Here is a 16702-nt window from a genome sequence, read left to right on the forward strand (position 1 = left end):
TTCAGAAAGAGGGAGAGGAAAACCTCCTAGAGAAAGTACAGCAGTCAAGTGCAGTTTAAAATGGGCAGAAGGGTATGCTTTTCCTCTGCTTCATTCAGTCTGAGCTAAACTGTTTGGGATGAAGTTTTCCAGCAGGGAAAGGTCGTGGTAAGCTTGAGGCAGAAATGGACTGTGAAAACCAATCGATACGAGTTTGGCAACTGAAGATGCTCTGTAATGAGAACTAGGGAACCTTGAAACTCCCCGCACTCTGGGAGCAGCGTTCTCCCTCCATGTCCCCCCCGCTGCCTCTCCCGACCTACAGACAACACTCTCCCCCCACTGCTGCTCGCCATTTCCCCAGAAGCACCTGACTGCACAGCACCTCGTCCTGTGCGCCAAGGAAGACTACAGGAAGATGGAATTGTTAGCCATAATCTGGTTTTATTATTTTTGAAAAATGGAATGTTTCACTAAAAGAAACTTTAACTAACACTTGTCCAAGAACACATTCACAACAACAAAATAAACAGCTGATATATTTGGCTACAATATGGCAGCAATCTTGCTTTCGTAAGCACAAATTCAAGGTGACCCTGCTCAATAGAATTCACCACCATTGTCATCTTGTATTAAAAAAATATATATATTTATATATTTATATATATAAATATATATTATTTATAGCGCTTTCAGTAGCGGCGGGTAAAACGGGTTTCAGTCAGTCTGTTTGTTCTCTCCTGGCCTGCAAAACCTCCTTGTATTCCACCACTCTGCATTATCTGGCTCTGGTTTCCACCTTGTGTGAAGCCTCCACGCCTAAAACAAGACCAGGCAAATTCAAAATTGGACACAACTAAATACTACTACAAATCTGAGAAAAGGCATTTGCTTATTTTTTTTTTCTACTTGCAAATCCATACTTGGGTAGAATCTGAAAGCATTATTTTATACTATTGACACAGGATTTTAGTGTCTTATTCAGATGTCAGCTATTGTGAAACATTCATAAGCAGTCCAAACACAGCTTCTTACCCTGGTATCCCTCCTCGATTCATCACATGGCCTGGTCCTGACTGACCAGGCATGCTTCTATCACCACCTAATTAAAAAAAAAAGGGGGGGGAGGTATTCATGTTTTCCTATTAAAAAAGCAACATTTTGTTTCCAGAATTGTATTTGCTTTCTTGCCAATGTTGTTAAAGCTCTGTAGGAATTTTAACTACCACTAGAAGTTCAGCAGCAGTAATTCATAGAAAAACCACAATCACACTGGTAAGCAGCAAGTGTACCTTGCCATCTCTCATGATCCCGTCCCATCATTCCTCCATCCACATTTCCCTGCCATGAACGATCTTGATGCCCCTCTAACTTTCGACCATGATCTCCCCAGTCACGTCCATCTCTTAAAAAAATAAAAGAAAGTCTTCTAGGTGTGTCCCTTATCAATTTAACAGCATAGGGTAAGGCCAAACACCATACCCCATAAAAGAGTGTATTAAGGCATTAGTCAAGCTGTATCTGTATCCACCCAGTCATTGCAGTAAGAACTGTTCAAAGTCAAACAATGAGAAACTTGCTGAACAACATCCTCCACACAAAGCCCATTTTTTTCCAATCTACAGACATATTTAGCATCACAATATACTAAAGCACTTACACAGGGAGCAATTAATCAGCCACCATTCCTCTATCTGGTGTATTTATGTAGAAATGAACGTTATGCATCTGAAATACACCTAGCTTGACAACTCACTGATTTGAAGACCACTAAGAACAGTCTCAGTCCCCCACTACTGCAGGAAAGAAAATCAATTTCCTTAAAACCTGTTAGTCACAAATGCAACTTTTGTGGGCACTATTGGACCATCTAGCATAGGACTCAATCTTATCTGTAGAAAAGGAAATTTACAAGAGAACCAGTTTCCAGCTGAGCTACCTGGGCAGTACCTCTTCACTCACTAAATTCCTTGCTTATTCAGATGAGAATAGATGTTTGAAGAAACTACCTGGAGAAAGTATTCACACTTGGGAAACTGCTTCCACTGTCACCCCCTTCAAAGGTTTACCGAGCATTAGAATTATGATTCAATAAATTGCTTCCCTTATTTCTTACACACTAACCGGGTTTGTGGAGGTATCCCTCTCCCTTCATTCATTCTTCTGTCAGACCCATAGCCACCCCAACTATCCCGGGAGTCCCGGGAATGACGGTCTGGCCCTCCATGGCGTTCATCTGGGTAATGCTGGAAAGCAAATGGTAGAGTTCTGCTAAGAATTGATGCAGGTTTCTTTTATGATATCAAAATTTCAGCTTCTCAGAGGTTGCAGTTTCATTATGTGCCAGAAAATAAAACAGCTGTCTCATGCTTCACTGTTTCCATAGTTGCTACTGTGTACAGTTCACTTGAGGCACTAATTTTGTTTCACGGTACGTATTCTACTCCAGTTATTGGTAGGTGGAAGCTTTGTATATGGTTGTGCCGGTGCTTTTTTTTTTTTAAGGCTTAAATTCTGGCTACAGATTTTTTTTCCTTTACTAGAATGCCTCCCTCGTTTCTGAAGAGAGGAAGGAAGGGAAGTTTTAGTATACCTTTGTGATACCAGTTTTCACACTTGTCCTTTTATAGTCTTGTCGCATCATGGCACCACTTATTTTCTACATACCGTTTAGATACACATCAGAGAAGGGAATCCTTGCCAACTATGGATACATTACTACAGCATTTACCTCTTTACATATTGCAGTCACCTACGATTGTTAAACAAAACTTCTATCACCACATATCATATTCTGGTCTGAAGAAACACCATACTGCAGCTCTAATCACTCTGAGGATTTTTTCCTCAATTATGGCTAAATGCCCTAGTGAGCAAGTAACTTATGTTAGCACGTTACTAGACTAAGTCAGTTAGTGACTGAACACATACTGTTTAATTCTAGTGGTAATTCCATTTAAGAAATGGGTATCATGCACATTGTGCTGCTTCTGCTTTGGGACTGGTTTGTTTTTTAAACTGAAGTGATTGTTCGGGTATGACCCACCTGCCCATCTCGATCCGGTATCCCTCGCGAACCTTCTCTTCTTGAAGAAAGTAAGAGAAGAAGTTTCAGTCAAATCAACATAGCAATCATAGTTCTGGTGTTTTTATGAAGTAGCATGTGGAAATTTATCTTTGTTAGGCTTTAAAACTGAGAACACCAATACTTGTTTGGCTGTAAGATATTTAAATGATTTTTTGTTTCAACAACCTAGCATACAAAGACATCAAAGTAACACTTACAGTAATATTAGTAAGCAAGGTGTCACTGAGACACGGTCAGGAACCTAAGGGAAGAACACTGTGCCAGGCCTTGAACCAAGGAATAATATAGAGTGAACCAACCAGCATCAGAAATGAGTTACAAGCAAAAGCAAAGTAGAACAGTTCTTGCCAAAGCTCCTTTGAGAATAAACCAGAAGTGTCAACAGCACTATGCAGAAAGCATTTTTGTAGACTGTAGAAGTAAAGTCAGTGTAAGCTAGGCTGTGAAGATGAAAGTAGGGAAAGTTTTAAAGCAAAGGAAACTGCTAAATCTTTGGCTAATGAATGGGGATTCACAAATCAGATTTCCATCCATCTTGAGAGAAGTTACAGGATCTCCCTCAGCACCACCACAGACAACAGAAATTAGCTTATAGTATTTAAGCAACCTTTTTTAATATATATTAAGTGAGGGAGACAGAATTGCAAGCATGTATAAACTTAGACACAAGAAATGCAAAAGGGTCATTTGTTTTTAGCACTGTTCAAGCCATTAGTAAGCCAGGAAAAGACACCTAATTTCCATAAAGGCATAGAAAGAAGAGCCTCCTCCTTACTGACCTGTCCAAAGAATGATCTTGGTATCGGCCACGATCCCTGTGGTCAAAGTCATGGAAGCGGTCCTGACGACCAAATTCAGAGTGGTACCTATCATCCATTGCCATTCGCTTTGTCTCTGGCCAGTAAGGATCATCTCGCCTGAAAGAAAAGACACAACAGAAGTCTCAAAGCAGTCTTCCTTTCTTGCTCTCTTGAACAAGATCTTGAGATCAAACCTCATTCAGTCCAATTATTCAAAAAGTTATTTTTGATTTATAATTAAAAACTCTGAAGTGTTAAACTGACATCACATTTCAGTTTCAGAAAGGAAGCTAGTTGCATGAACACCATACAAAAAGTGTAACCTCAGCACAGCTGGACGTGAGAGGAGTCTAGTAAGTACCTGTTCCTGCTGGCATCCCTGTTTTAGAGTTTAGAAACACAGAATAACCCAAGTTGGAAAAGACCTTCAAAATCATCAAGTCCAACCGTCTACCTGAACTACCAAGTCCCATCACTAAGCCATGTCCCTTAGTGCTATGTCCACATGCCTCTTAAAATACCTCCAGGGATGGGGACTCCACCACTTACTTCCCTGGCAACCTGTTCCAATGCTTGACCACCCGCTCCATTAAGAAATTTTTCCTAATGTCTCATCTAATTCTCCCTTGGCACAACCTAAGACTGTTCCATCACATTCTATACCCATTTAAGTGAAGGATTTCTATTCTCAGTCACTCGTCTTTGAAAAATAGTTCCCAATTCTTTCAAATCTTCTATAATAAAGTTGTGCTTACAGGTACTTAAGTACAACATTTACTTTTTCTAAAGATCAATATTGAACTGTTAACAGCAACAAAGTAGAAAGCTTTCAGTTGTGAACCCCAATGACAGTTACAGCAAGAGTATTTTCAAATTAGAGTATTCTAAAGCCTAAGTATCTGTACATGGATGTGGCCAAAGACTTCAGTATCTCATCCCAGTTATTATTACCTGCCATCAGGATCATATGGCCTTCTCATTGCAGATCGCCGTTCTTGTTCATAGCGTAGCTGTTCCTGCTGACGTCGCAGCTCTTCTCTCTCTCGCTGGATTCGTTCCTGTTCTCTCCTTCTTTCCTGCTCTATGTGCATTCTTTCTCTCTCCAATCTCTCCCTCTCCAAGCGTTCTCTGTCAAGACGCTGTCTTTGAAATTCAAGTCGTTCCCGCTCTCTCTGGAGCCTCTGTCTTTCATCCCGTTCATGAATGGCTTGAAGCCGTTGTTCTCGTTCTCGCCTCTCTCTCTCTCTAATTAAAAGAGCAGATATTTTGTTTTCAATTATCTTGAGTCTAGGCTTTATTGCTTGTTTTGGGTGTTTGTATTTGTTTGCCTTTTTAGAAAGTTATATTCTTCCCACTAGCTGCTTAAACACAAATGGTGTATATTCAACTAAATCACAGCCACCTAAACAAAAAATTAGTCCATATAGGTTAAAAAAAGTAGTAAGGATAAGGATTCTGCATAAATAACAGCAGCTACTCTAAGTTAGACTGAAAAAGCTTTCATAGAGCACAGCATGTCCTAATGCAGAACTGAGGAAGTATTTAGGAAGTAGTTACAAACTTTCAGGGAAAACACATGTATATGAAAATTCAATTCTGACTGAGTAGAATAACAGACCTGAAAGTACCTACAAAAGTCGTTATTCAGGAGAGTCTCCTTAGAAGCACAGGCTTAGAGACAACTGGTTTCAGTAATAAAAATCTTCATAATTTGGCATTGCATTTGTTCTAGCAATAGTTTACTATCAAATTCATCTGATATACAAATGTGGAAGGTCCAGCACACAACTATGTTGAAGCCTGTTCAAAAAACACGGGTAAGAGAGGTATGAGTAAATGCCATTCAAAGTTTAGAAGTGAAAAACTCACCGTCGCCTCTCCGTTTCCCTGATTTCTCTCTCTCTCTGTCTCTGACGTTCACGTTCTCGCTGTTCTTTGATTTTATCAAATGATAAAATATCTTGTTTCTCTTTGCTCTCAGATTTACGATCCTGGCTTTTCGTACTCTGAGTTAAATCAAAACAATACGTTAGCTTTTAGACCACTTGTAGCTAGATTTCCTAGGCAAAACGCCCACCTTATGCCAACTTGAACAAAACAGGCTCTCACAGCTTCCCAAAGGCAAATAATATTGAAATTCCACAGAAAAGTCAGGGAGAAGCACCCAGAATCTGGCTAGAACTTCTAAAGAGTTTAAATATATATAAATATTAGAGGCACAAGATCTGACTTGCACTGGTGAGAAATGATATACCACTTTAAAGGTCACTGGTCACCATACTGGTTGAAATATATTATCTTAACTTCGCTTACAAAGTACATTTCTACTACCTCAACTACAGCAGCAGCAACTGACTATAATATGGCGAGATATAAGCATTTATTTTCACATCATCATCTTAACGTTTTGTAAAATGCAATAAAAGGATAGCTGTTCCCAATACACAAGGCAAAAAAAACCTTCAATTATTTGCATATAAAGTTGGTTTATACCTATTATTATAAAAATACTTCTCTGAAAGCTGTACTTACCCTCTCTTTCGATGCAGAAGTTTTCACACTGATAACTGGCTCTCCTTTGGATTTATCCATTACTACAGTCCTTTCAGTTCCTCGACTTGCTAGAAAACAAAAATATGCCCAAGGAATAAATAATACCCAAGACATTCAAAAATTCTTGCAATAGTTTAGACCATTATGATATGAAGTAGTAAAGAGTTATTTTACTGAGGTTCTTGAATGTCCTATGGAAGAATGTATTTATGATTTAAGTAGCTTACCGACATTTTGCTAAGTTGGGGGTGTGGGCAGTAAACTTATAAGTAGCACTTTCTACCTGGGATGGCAGTTAGAAAAAAAACAAATTTAAGTTTGTTCTTAGGTCTGCAAAATACATACTTTTGCCACATTTGAAAAGAAAAAACAAACAAACAAACAAAAAACAAAACAAAAAAAAAAAAAAAACAAAAAAAACACTGCATCAGCTCTAAACCCAGTGACGGTTCCATAAAATTCACAGATTACCATATGCATCCTTTAAGGCCCACTAACAAAAACTGTGTTGCTAAGCTACTAGCATTCAAAGTTGGAATAAATAAAAAAAAGTTCTAAGGTATTTTGTGGTATGGCTTTTTTTGTCAATCAGGAAAACAAAGTATTGCAAAGTACAGTTCAGTCTTTTTACTAAATTATGAATCATGCAAAAGTTGGACGTTTTCTGACCAGCCACAGTTCTTAATGTTTTAATGCTTGTTAGCCAATCAAGGAAACTTTTTTGGATGTGAAATACAGTATTAGCAACTATGATGAAGCTTTTATCAACTTATTTTCTTTAAAAATAAAACAAGTATCTTTGAATGTATTTCTGAAGGACCACTAGAATTACCTGATTTGCCTGCCCTAGATCGATCAGAGGGTCCAGCTTTCTGATCATCTTTCTCTTTTCCTTCATCTTTTCCGTCTTTTTCTGATTTCTTAGCATCATCTTTTTTGTCAGTCTTCTCCTCCTTTTTAATACCAACAGACCTATAGACAAACTTTGCTTTAATATAAATTCTAACAAGAAGTGCTACATAACCATTCTTACTGATCAAGTCAATCATGTAAAAAGAAAAAAAAAAGAAAACACTCGAAAACACAGTCCAGTGTCTTCCATGCTGCTGAGCATTTGCAGTATGTCAATGCATACTTGTACATGTGTTTAAGACTAGCAAACAATACTACACTAAAGCTGTCTAAAAGGAAGAAACTACAGATGATCTCTCTGAGTATTCGGCATTTGAGTGCCAGAAATAAAAGCCTTCTGTTCTGCCTATAAGTAACATTCACACACAGAACAGGGAGAAGAGGGCCCACCCAGGTATAGGTTTGATCCCCACTAGAAAAGAAGTTTTTATGAACAGACACCTTTAGCACCTGATGCAAAGCAGACCAGTCTGCCAAAGCATCTCTTTTACCAAGTCTTTTATAATTTTATGAGAGAACAAAGTGTAGTAAAGCAAAATGCCTCTTTCAAAAAAGCCAGAGCACTTGAAAAACAAATATTGAAACACAGCTTACTAGCCATGCAAACAGTCCATCAAAAAGACAAATTACTAGAAAGATTTGTCAGTTAAAAGAACAGGCCAAGTCAGAATCAGATTACGGGACTAACAGTTCTGACAAAAAATACCAGTTAACGTAAAAATGAACTATCTCCTCATGTAACTGACAAGTTTTGTTGATAAAACCTGAAAAGCTTTGTATTTCTGAACAGAGAGCCAATCAAGGTGTGCTTATTGCTACAGAACAGCAATTTCAAATTTCCTAGTATTATTACTATTTCAGATGCAGCATGAAGCAAATCAAGACTTATTACAATTACTGTTCCCTTCTGTCACATGGCTGCGTTTCAAACGAGTTTTAAACAGGAAAATATAAAAAAACACTTTACTTCTCAGATTTGCAATCTGCTGAATGGTGCCTGTCTTTTTCCTTCCTTGCTTCGCCTTCCTTTTTGTCTGCAGGCTTTTTCCCAGCTGGTTCATTTTTCGCCTAGAATTTCAGCCAGAAATATTTTTAATAATAGAAGACAGGCACTAAACTTATGCACTTTTATTTTCATTATACTATCACGCAATAGCTACCATTTACCTTTTCCACAGAAATCATTTTTCCATGCAGCTCTGTTCTGTGGAGATGACTAATACACTTGGTGGCTTCTTCAGATGTTGACATTGTAACAAAGCCATAACAACGAGCACCAGGACTGCGAGCATTTGTCACTACTTTTGCACCAACCACCTACAGGGGGAAAAAAAAATATATATATACACATCTGTTCTGCATTTGCAGATCCATCACAAAATGAATTTTAACTTATCATTTGAGCAGCTCCATGTATTGGTAATAGTATAGTACCTATCCACTTTTAACAGAGAGGAAACATTCTTGGCACACAATATTCCATTCGTGTTTTAAGACAACAACATTGTTAAGCTCATTTCACATTTTAACCTGACCCGTATACTGTCCGTGACCCGTATCATGTCCATGATGTTCTAGAAGTGCTTCACTAAGGAACATTTGACAGAAATATCAGAATCACAGAATTGTCTAGGCAGGGACACTTCCCACTAGACCAGGATTCTCAAAGCACCATCCAACTTGGCCTTGAACAATTCCAGGGATGGGGCATCCACAACTTCTCTGGGCAGCCTGTTCCAGTGCTTCACCACCCTCATCACGAAGAATTTCTTCTTTATATTTATTCTAAATGTAATGCTACCAGTGTTACACCTAAGTCAACAGCAACATGAACAGAGCTAAAAAGGTTAAATTTAAGATTATTGCACATAAGCTCTGAAAAACTATAAACCAAACACTGATTAAACAATTTGTTAGCTTGCATATCTGCTACATACCTTTCCATACTTGCTGAAAAGATTCTTCAAGTCCGTAGCTCTAGTAGATGAAGAAAGTCCACTAACCCACAAATTTCTGCCAGAACCACTACCTGCACGACCTAATTTACAAAAGGAAAAAAAGCCAAACATTGAAAAAGAAAAAATACATTTACACAGGAATGCAACAGTGAAAAAGCAAGTGCTCTACAAACTCCACTTTTTCTCTTCATGAACCACTTTAAGCACGATTTTAACTCTACCTCTTCTAAACAATCTTAAAATCACCTAACACACTGCAGCCTTCAAAAACTAACTCTTGACCTCCACACCTGACATGCATTTCAACAGTCTTAATGAGTTTTCATCTACACATTTCCCCCTACATTTCAATCACTTTGATGAGAACTACGAAGTATTAAACATTAATTCACAACAGAACTTTTTCTACTTTGTCAATTAGGAACTGAAATTCACAGTTCACCAGAAACACCATACAGAGTATAGAGATTACACATCTTTGACATTTTCTGACAAATACCATTCTTGTCAGTACCTACCACCACTTCAGAAACCTAGTGGGAGACTCTAGTACAAAAACTACAGTGAAGATACGTGCACACTTACACACTAAAACGAAACCAAAGATCACAAGAAAAGCAAGTCAAAGTATTTAAAATTAATAACTACAATTGCTCCATTCACTCCTTCATACATCCACTTACGAAAACTGACTTGAAAGAAATGATTAAATTTGACCAAGAAAAATTTTTCAGTCACACTTCCTTTTTTTTTTTTAAACAAAAAAAATACAAAACATACCTTTCTCATCTCTTGAGATTATCTTTGTATCTCTGTCCTCCTCAACAGGGCTAAAGACAAAACATCCCGTTATCCAAACAAGCAAGAGCATAAATGAAATTCTACATTGCACGCTAGAATTTGATACCTACCAGTGAATTATTTCTGAAATAAAAGATACCATTCAAATTTTTTGAAAAACAAGAGAAAATATGGGACTTGTATACTTGAACGGACAATTAATTCTGTTTTGCAGATGACTGAAATTAAAATAATTTAAGAAAACAACCTTTGAAGGTTGAGGAAGGAAAGAAATCAAACCCTCTGCGTTTAAAAAAGTCTGCACAAGGAGAAATAAAACAGATTCTTTAGGAATAGGCTACAATTTCATGAGTCTTGGTGGCCAATTGAAGGAAACAGCTTATTCGCATCACTTAACGACCAATGAAAAAAGATAGCATCTGGTCTATAACGGAGAAAAAACAAACCTCTTTTTCTGATCACCGCCCTCACTGGTTGAGGACTCTCTAGTAGCAGGGGAATCCTCAGAATTAGCTTTGTCTTCTGTTTTCTTGGCATCTTCTTTGCTATCTTTGCCTTCAGGACCTGCGCCTTTTTCCGCTGTTTCCCCACTAGAGGCTTCCAGGCCTTGGAATCGTTTGCTACTCTGATCGCTTAGGGTCTCTAATACTAAAGATTCAGAGTCCAGTTTCTCTTCCTCTATTGTCTGTTCACTTCTCTCCCCTTTTGCTACAACTAAACGCTTTGCCTCCTTCCTTGACATAGCTTGTGCCGATTTGCTGTCCAAATCTAAAGCATCTTCCTCCAACTGAGCGGCAGCAAGAACATCCTCTTCCTCTGCTAGCCTCTTGCCTGGCACCACGTTACTTGCTTCCTGTGCATGTGGCTGCTCCACTTCGGAAGTTTCTTCGTTAAGTAGTTCAGATTTACAAGTTTCCCCCAAAATGTCGAGTATTTTCTCATTTTCTACGGATTTAACAGGAATAGAATGGCACAAGATTTAATCACCAGGGAAATACAGCAATCACAAATGTGGAACTGGCATGGCTGCCACACTAACACCAAGAGAACTTCTAAGCTACACAGAGATTGGAAAACCCTAGTGTACACAGTGTTAAAAGTGCTATGCTAACTGCAGTCTGACAAACTACCTTATCAGCCCTAAAATGTTAACAGGGAAGAAAAACGTCCCCACAGATTTAACAAAAACCTTCTGGCTGATCCTTGGTATTCTTCATGAAATCGTTCAGCTCTGTTTCTTCTCTAGTTAGCTTCCAAAGTCCAGGATGCTTAACTGAACATATCAATGCACTGAGAGTTCAATTTCCAAATTTCTGTGAAATTCTTTTAGCAGACAGTCCAACACGAAAATTGGGCATCTTCTGATGGTGCATGAGTGTGTTCGCAGTCCCAGAATGCGAGTATGATCTGTAGAAAATTCCCATGACGACACTATTCCTTCTTCTGACGTTCAGTCACCAGAATTTATGTTCTTTACCAAAGTTTTATATTACCTGCATTCCTTTATTTATTCACAGAACTGCAATATAGTGTGATATCACAAGATCTGTTTTATATTCAGAACCTTTGCATCTTTAAGGCTCATTCTTTAAATCCGTTGTAGTTGAGAGCTCTATACAACTATTTCCTCCCATTAAATACAAGTTTTCAAAAAGTAGTTCTCTACAGATCTGGTGATATGACTGGGTTTCCAATCTCTATGATCGTGCATGACCTGGATTGTCCACCATAACAAGGTACACTACGGTAATGCATTAAAAAATAAACAGGAATACAAAAAGAATTAAATGAAAAATGAAACTGTTTCAAAGCCCTGGACCCTCCCCCTCCCAACACAATACATCTATTAAAAAAAAAAACACCACAGTACCTGGCTCCAAAGGTAATTCTTCAGTTTCCTGTGGAGAAAAGCAACAGAGAGAGAGAAATATCAGTATTCAAAAAAAAGGTCAAGATGTTATTGCTTACCCCCCTACACCTCGGAGGAAAGCGTTACTATGATTTATACCATTTCTACTTTGAAATTATTGAATTTTAAATAAATTTCTCACAAGATGGTTTAACATTACTTTTTAAAGGTTTTCATGCTTTATGAAACAGTAGTATTTCATTATTTCTCAAATACAGACGCCGCAAACTGGTGGTCAGTTTCAAGCAACTACAACACTGATAACATTTGTTTGTTTTTTTTTTAAACATACAACACAGTAATACTTCTACAACCCTACTCACATTAATATGGGTATATAAATTACCAAATATAAGTGACATAGACCGTATTTTATCTTTGTGTTATCCTTCTCTAGAGTCTACTTTACAAAGTCTGCCTTCTGAAAGTGGTATTGAAAGAACCACCAGCCTCACTTGAAGCTACAAGTGTCCTTACTCAACCATGAATGAATGATCTGGAAATGAGGCCCATATTTCAGAACAGCTCAGTTTCAGCTTTATTGTCAAAACGGGATACATACTCTTTTAAAGGAAGTTAAATATAAGGTATCAAGATAGTTTATACAATGGATAACAAGACTCGAAGCTGTACATGTAGGTACACAATTTACCTTTATTACAGTTAAATCAGATGAAGCAGCATTGAAACTGTTTCCAACGTCTTCAGCCTCTACCTTGAAAAACAGAAAGCATTTCATTAGCTATAAAAGAACGGTATTCCAAACAAAATCTGACTGAGAAATCAAAGATTAGAAATTATATTTCCTCTGACAACTATCAAGCAAATCTCTCAGCATGCAAAACAACCAAAGAGGTTAAAAACCTGACTGATGACTCCCACACCTCTTACCCATCCCCACCATATGAACAAGCTTTCCCATTACCTCTGAAATATGTTGGTTGCCTCAAAATCTTTTAAGGTCTTTGATTCTGGCAGCAATGTTTCTTTTTCTCTCTTATTTACAGCAGGAACATAGAGCCAAGAAGTCTATGTGACTAGATAACCATGTTTTTTACTGAGAAAAGAAGACTGCAGGAGTTGACCTAAACTCTGGCACTTTTAACGCTGAAAAAAAAAACTTTTTCATTATTCTCCCTTGACTTGCATGAGGGAAAGGGGAAATGACTGGAGATGGAGGGTTGTTTACTTCTGCAGCTTAAAGACATAGGGGGGGGAAAAAATACCCATTTTGGAATTTTATAGTCTAGACTGATGAAACAATGTGTACACACAACAAAGAACTACACTTCCCTATCAGACTGGATACAAATAACTTTTTGAGCCTTTTGTCATATGTTTCAGAAGGTAAACACTTGACTTTGAGGAAAAAGTTTATCTTCTTGCCCCTATGAGCAACTTCATAACAGCAGTGTAACAGACAAACACAGAAAGCCAATACAAAAATACTTTCAAAACCTAAGTAACCTAAGACTGTTATCCTAACCAAAAAAAAAAGTATCCAGAATATATCTATGCTGCTGTTTAGCTGAAGTGAAATATAAATGCTGCAGCCTTATTTGTCTCACATATCCTCCTACATAAAGATATGAAAATGTGATTGCAAGTATAAGGCGATGTACTGAGTTCAAAGCATTATTAATTTGTACAGTAATACAATGCACACAAACAACATCTAAGCATTTAAAATCAAGAATGATATTTCCACATATATGTAAAAGAAGAAAAAGCAATGATTATGAGAACCAGTAGAGACCCAAATCACTTCAACTACACTCTAACTAGTTATACTATTTAAAAAAAAAAAGATTCCACACACATAAGAGATGCATACCATCGCTACTGGTATTTCTCTTGATTCTTCTTTAATTTCAGAAAATTGTGGGGATACCTCCAAGTTACGTACAGCATATGCTGTAGGCTGATCTGGAAGATCTTTCGTTTCTGCATCAGCATTTTCTTTACTGTCAGACAGCGAGTCAAGAATATTATCAGCACTGCAATCCTCTCCGCAATCTACAGCATTGCCATTATCTATTTCAGCTTCATCTAACACACTAATATCCATCATGTCAATATCCTGCAAGTTATCCAAACTTGCTTCGATATCCTCCTGTAAAAAGAAAAGTAGTATATATAATAGTCATTGTAACTTGAAAACAACACCATTATTGCTTCACTTCCAACACAGCTTCGCATACCTGTCCATCTCCAGAATCCTCTTCCAGGCCATTGTCTTCAACTCCCTCTTCATCTGGTCTACGTCCTAGCAACACTGATTGTTAGAATTTAAAAAGGTACAAACATGCATCTTCAAGTTGCATTTTTCCATCAGAATACGTATTCCATTCAACTTAGTTACCTACTTTTTCTTATTTTTCCACAACTGACTGACAATTGTGACATTTTCTTTGCAGTTATGATTACCCATTTTAGTTTGCAAGTAAATACAATGTTGGATGCATCAACAAAAATCTGAGTCAAAAAAAATAGTTAGTAAAATGTTTAAGCTTCATCTCAAAAATTTACATTTCATATAAACCAAAATTAAGTACCTAATTATAATCTTTCATTTTAAATAACTGTTCTGTTCAGCTCTAATATGAAAGCAAGTTTCAACATTACTTGATTACAACAGAAGCTCAAACTGTGCTAACGTAACTAAATTATAGAAAAATAGCAAACTATTTTTAGAAAAATAAGCATTATGTAAGACTATTTCTCACCATCCAGAAATTATGTCTACACACGTCCTTCCCTATGGAAAGCCTTGAAAAAAAAAAATCAAACTTCCGATATCGATTAAAATCTGGTTTTCTGGGGGAAAAAACAAGACTGCTACTAGCTATGAAACGTAAGCACAACAAACTACAGAGGTCGTTTTGAATTTGCTAGAAACTCTGTATTTCTACCTTGGGGGAAAAAAAAAAAAAAAACTTACACTGTTTCTCAAAAGTAAAGGTACAGTCATGTAAAGAAATAATCACCTATTTTAAAATAAGGCGTTATGGCATTAAAGGCCAGAACCAAGGAACAGAAACTTCAGCTGTGTTCCAGCTTTTCCAGAAGACTGGATTTATCCAAATCTGGCTCAGGCAAGTACTGTTAGCTACAGCCTTGCAACTGCAAAACATTCAGTGCACAACAGTACCAAAATTATACAGTGCGCTTTTCCAAAAGGCAAGGCAGACTTAAAAAGAGATTAGCAAGATTCTGGTTCACGGATAAAATCTAACAGAAAACCCAATGGGGAGGCAGGTGAAGATCTTCTCTAAATCCCCTGTACCTTTGCTGCTTCTTTTGGAAGTTTTCTTGTTGACAATTTCTGAAACTACCGGAATTTCATCAGGATTCCCCCCTTCCTCTTCAATAGCCTATTCAGGAAAAAAAATGAAGATAGATATAAAAACAGATATAAAAAATCTATTTGTGTTTCTCTGTTGATTTTACACACTGTACACCAGCCAGCAGAAAAAAAAATGAAACAAGAATTTAACACTTTGATTTACACAGAAGGAACTTGGATATGCAATAAAAAGACACCAGCTTCAAAGCATCTAGCACACGTAAAATTGTAACGTGCTGGCATAAAGTTTCTGGAAGGCAGTCAGCAGTGTAACCTATAGCCAAAAAATAAAAATACTGTTTCAGTTTTAGTTAAAAACAGAGCAGAAGCTTGGGAAGTAAAGCAATATCCGACCAACTAGGTTGTGGTAGTCAGCGGTATGGCATTTGCAACAATGCACAGGTACACAAGCACCAGGATGTCATGACACAGTAAGAGCCTTGGATCCTGGAGACAGCATCCTGCGGAAGATGTCTATGTGCAACTTGCATCCCAAGTATTCTGATTAGGATGTGGCGCCCACGCTGCCAACTTCTTCCGAAAGTCAGAAAAATCAATACACTGCAAAAAGCCCAGTGCACAGAACTGTAAACGCAGGAGCTCAACGGAGGGCAGACAACCCACCGTTGCACGGCACTGGAAACACCTGAGCCGAGTGCCACAGCACGCACACTGCGCCGTGCAGGTCTAGGGACTGGAGTAGGGCTCGCAGTAGAGCCGGCAACGCCACTCACCCCCACGCTGCCAGCAGCGGCCAGCACCCTCAGGGACGTTCGTCCCGTGCGGAACGCTCGCGTCGGGCCCGGGGGGGCAGCCCCGAAGCACGCCCGGGGCCCGGCCGCAGCCCCGCCGCCGCTTGGCGCCATTTTCCTCAGCGGCGCCGGGAGGGCCGGGGCCGCGCAGGCGCCGGCTGCGCCTCGCCCTCAGGCGGCCCGCGCGCGGCGCCCACTCACCTTCCTGAGGCGCTCGGTCAGGACGCTCTTGTTGCCGCCGCTGTCCAAGTTGCGGCGCCTGAGCTCTGCCCGCAGGTCGATCACGCGCAGCTCGCTCAGCCGCCGGGTCTCTGGCTCCGAGCTGGGGCCTCCGGGCCCACCTGGGGCCACAGGCTCGCCCTGCCCGGCCGCTGGCTGGCTCTCCGCCATGGGGCCGTCGTTCCGACTCGCACGCGTGGAGCGAGACGGGATAAAGGCGACAGCGGAAAGCCGGAGTCACAACACAAAATGGTGGCGGAGAAGGGACGCGCTGAGGAGAAGGGGAGGGAAACGCAGCTCGCACGCGCGCAGAACCGAACGCCCCAGCCGGCAGCCTACGCGCCTGCGCGCGGAACCGCGCCCGCCTGTAACGACGGAGCGACGA

General features: G+C 39.2%; 1 protein-coding gene across 2 annotated transcripts; it reads right to left on the reverse strand.

The window, feature by feature from the left end:
- Positions 1-403: 403 nt before the first annotated feature.
- LOC310886397 (scaffold attachment factor B1-like) lies at positions 404-16661 on the reverse strand. 2 transcript variants are annotated; one of them, XM_083810901.1, is made up of 21 exons: positions 16300-16661; positions 15287-15374; positions 14202-14266; positions 13835-14113; positions 12653-12715; positions 11962-11989; positions 10538-11036; positions 10071-10120; positions 9270-9370; positions 8500-8649; positions 8300-8400; positions 7253-7392; positions 6400-6488; positions 5737-5873; positions 4819-5112; positions 3847-3984; positions 3026-3065; positions 2104-2225; positions 1272-1384; positions 1015-1081; positions 404-798 (listed from the first exon to the last, which is right to left on the reverse strand). In XM_083810901.1, exons 1-21 carry the CDS (start codon positions 16486-16488, stop codon positions 672-674), a joined length of 2880 nt encoding a protein of 959 aa, XP_083667027.1. In that variant the 5' UTR covers positions 16489-16661; the 3' UTR covers positions 404-671. The 2 variants fall into 2 exon arrangements, with proteins under 2 accessions (XP_083667027.1, XP_083667026.1); XM_083810900.1 differs by having other exon boundaries at positions 14202-14275.
- Positions 16662-16702: the final 41 nt, after the last annotated feature.

This window comes from Anser anser (genome assembly GCF_964211835.1).
Source record: "Anser anser genome assembly, chromosome: 25".
Lineage (NCBI taxonomy): Eukaryota > Metazoa > Chordata > Aves > Anseriformes > Anatidae > Anser > Anser anser.

Bases quoted from the DNA above. Each gene is read 5' to 3' on its own strand.
- LOC310886397 (XM_083810900.1), bottom strand. From the start codon at position 16,488: ATGGCGGAGAGCCAGCCAGCGGCCGGGCAGGGCGAGCCTGTGGCCCCA. The intron at 14,276-15,286 runs GTACAGGGGATT...TCTAACAATCAG, and splicing joins TTCCAAAAGAAGCAGCAAAG to TGTTGCTAGGACGTAGACCA. The intron at 14,114-14,201 runs GTATGCGAAGCT...TTCTTTTTACAG, and splicing joins AGGATTCTGGAGATGGACAG to GAGGATATCGAAGCAAGTTT.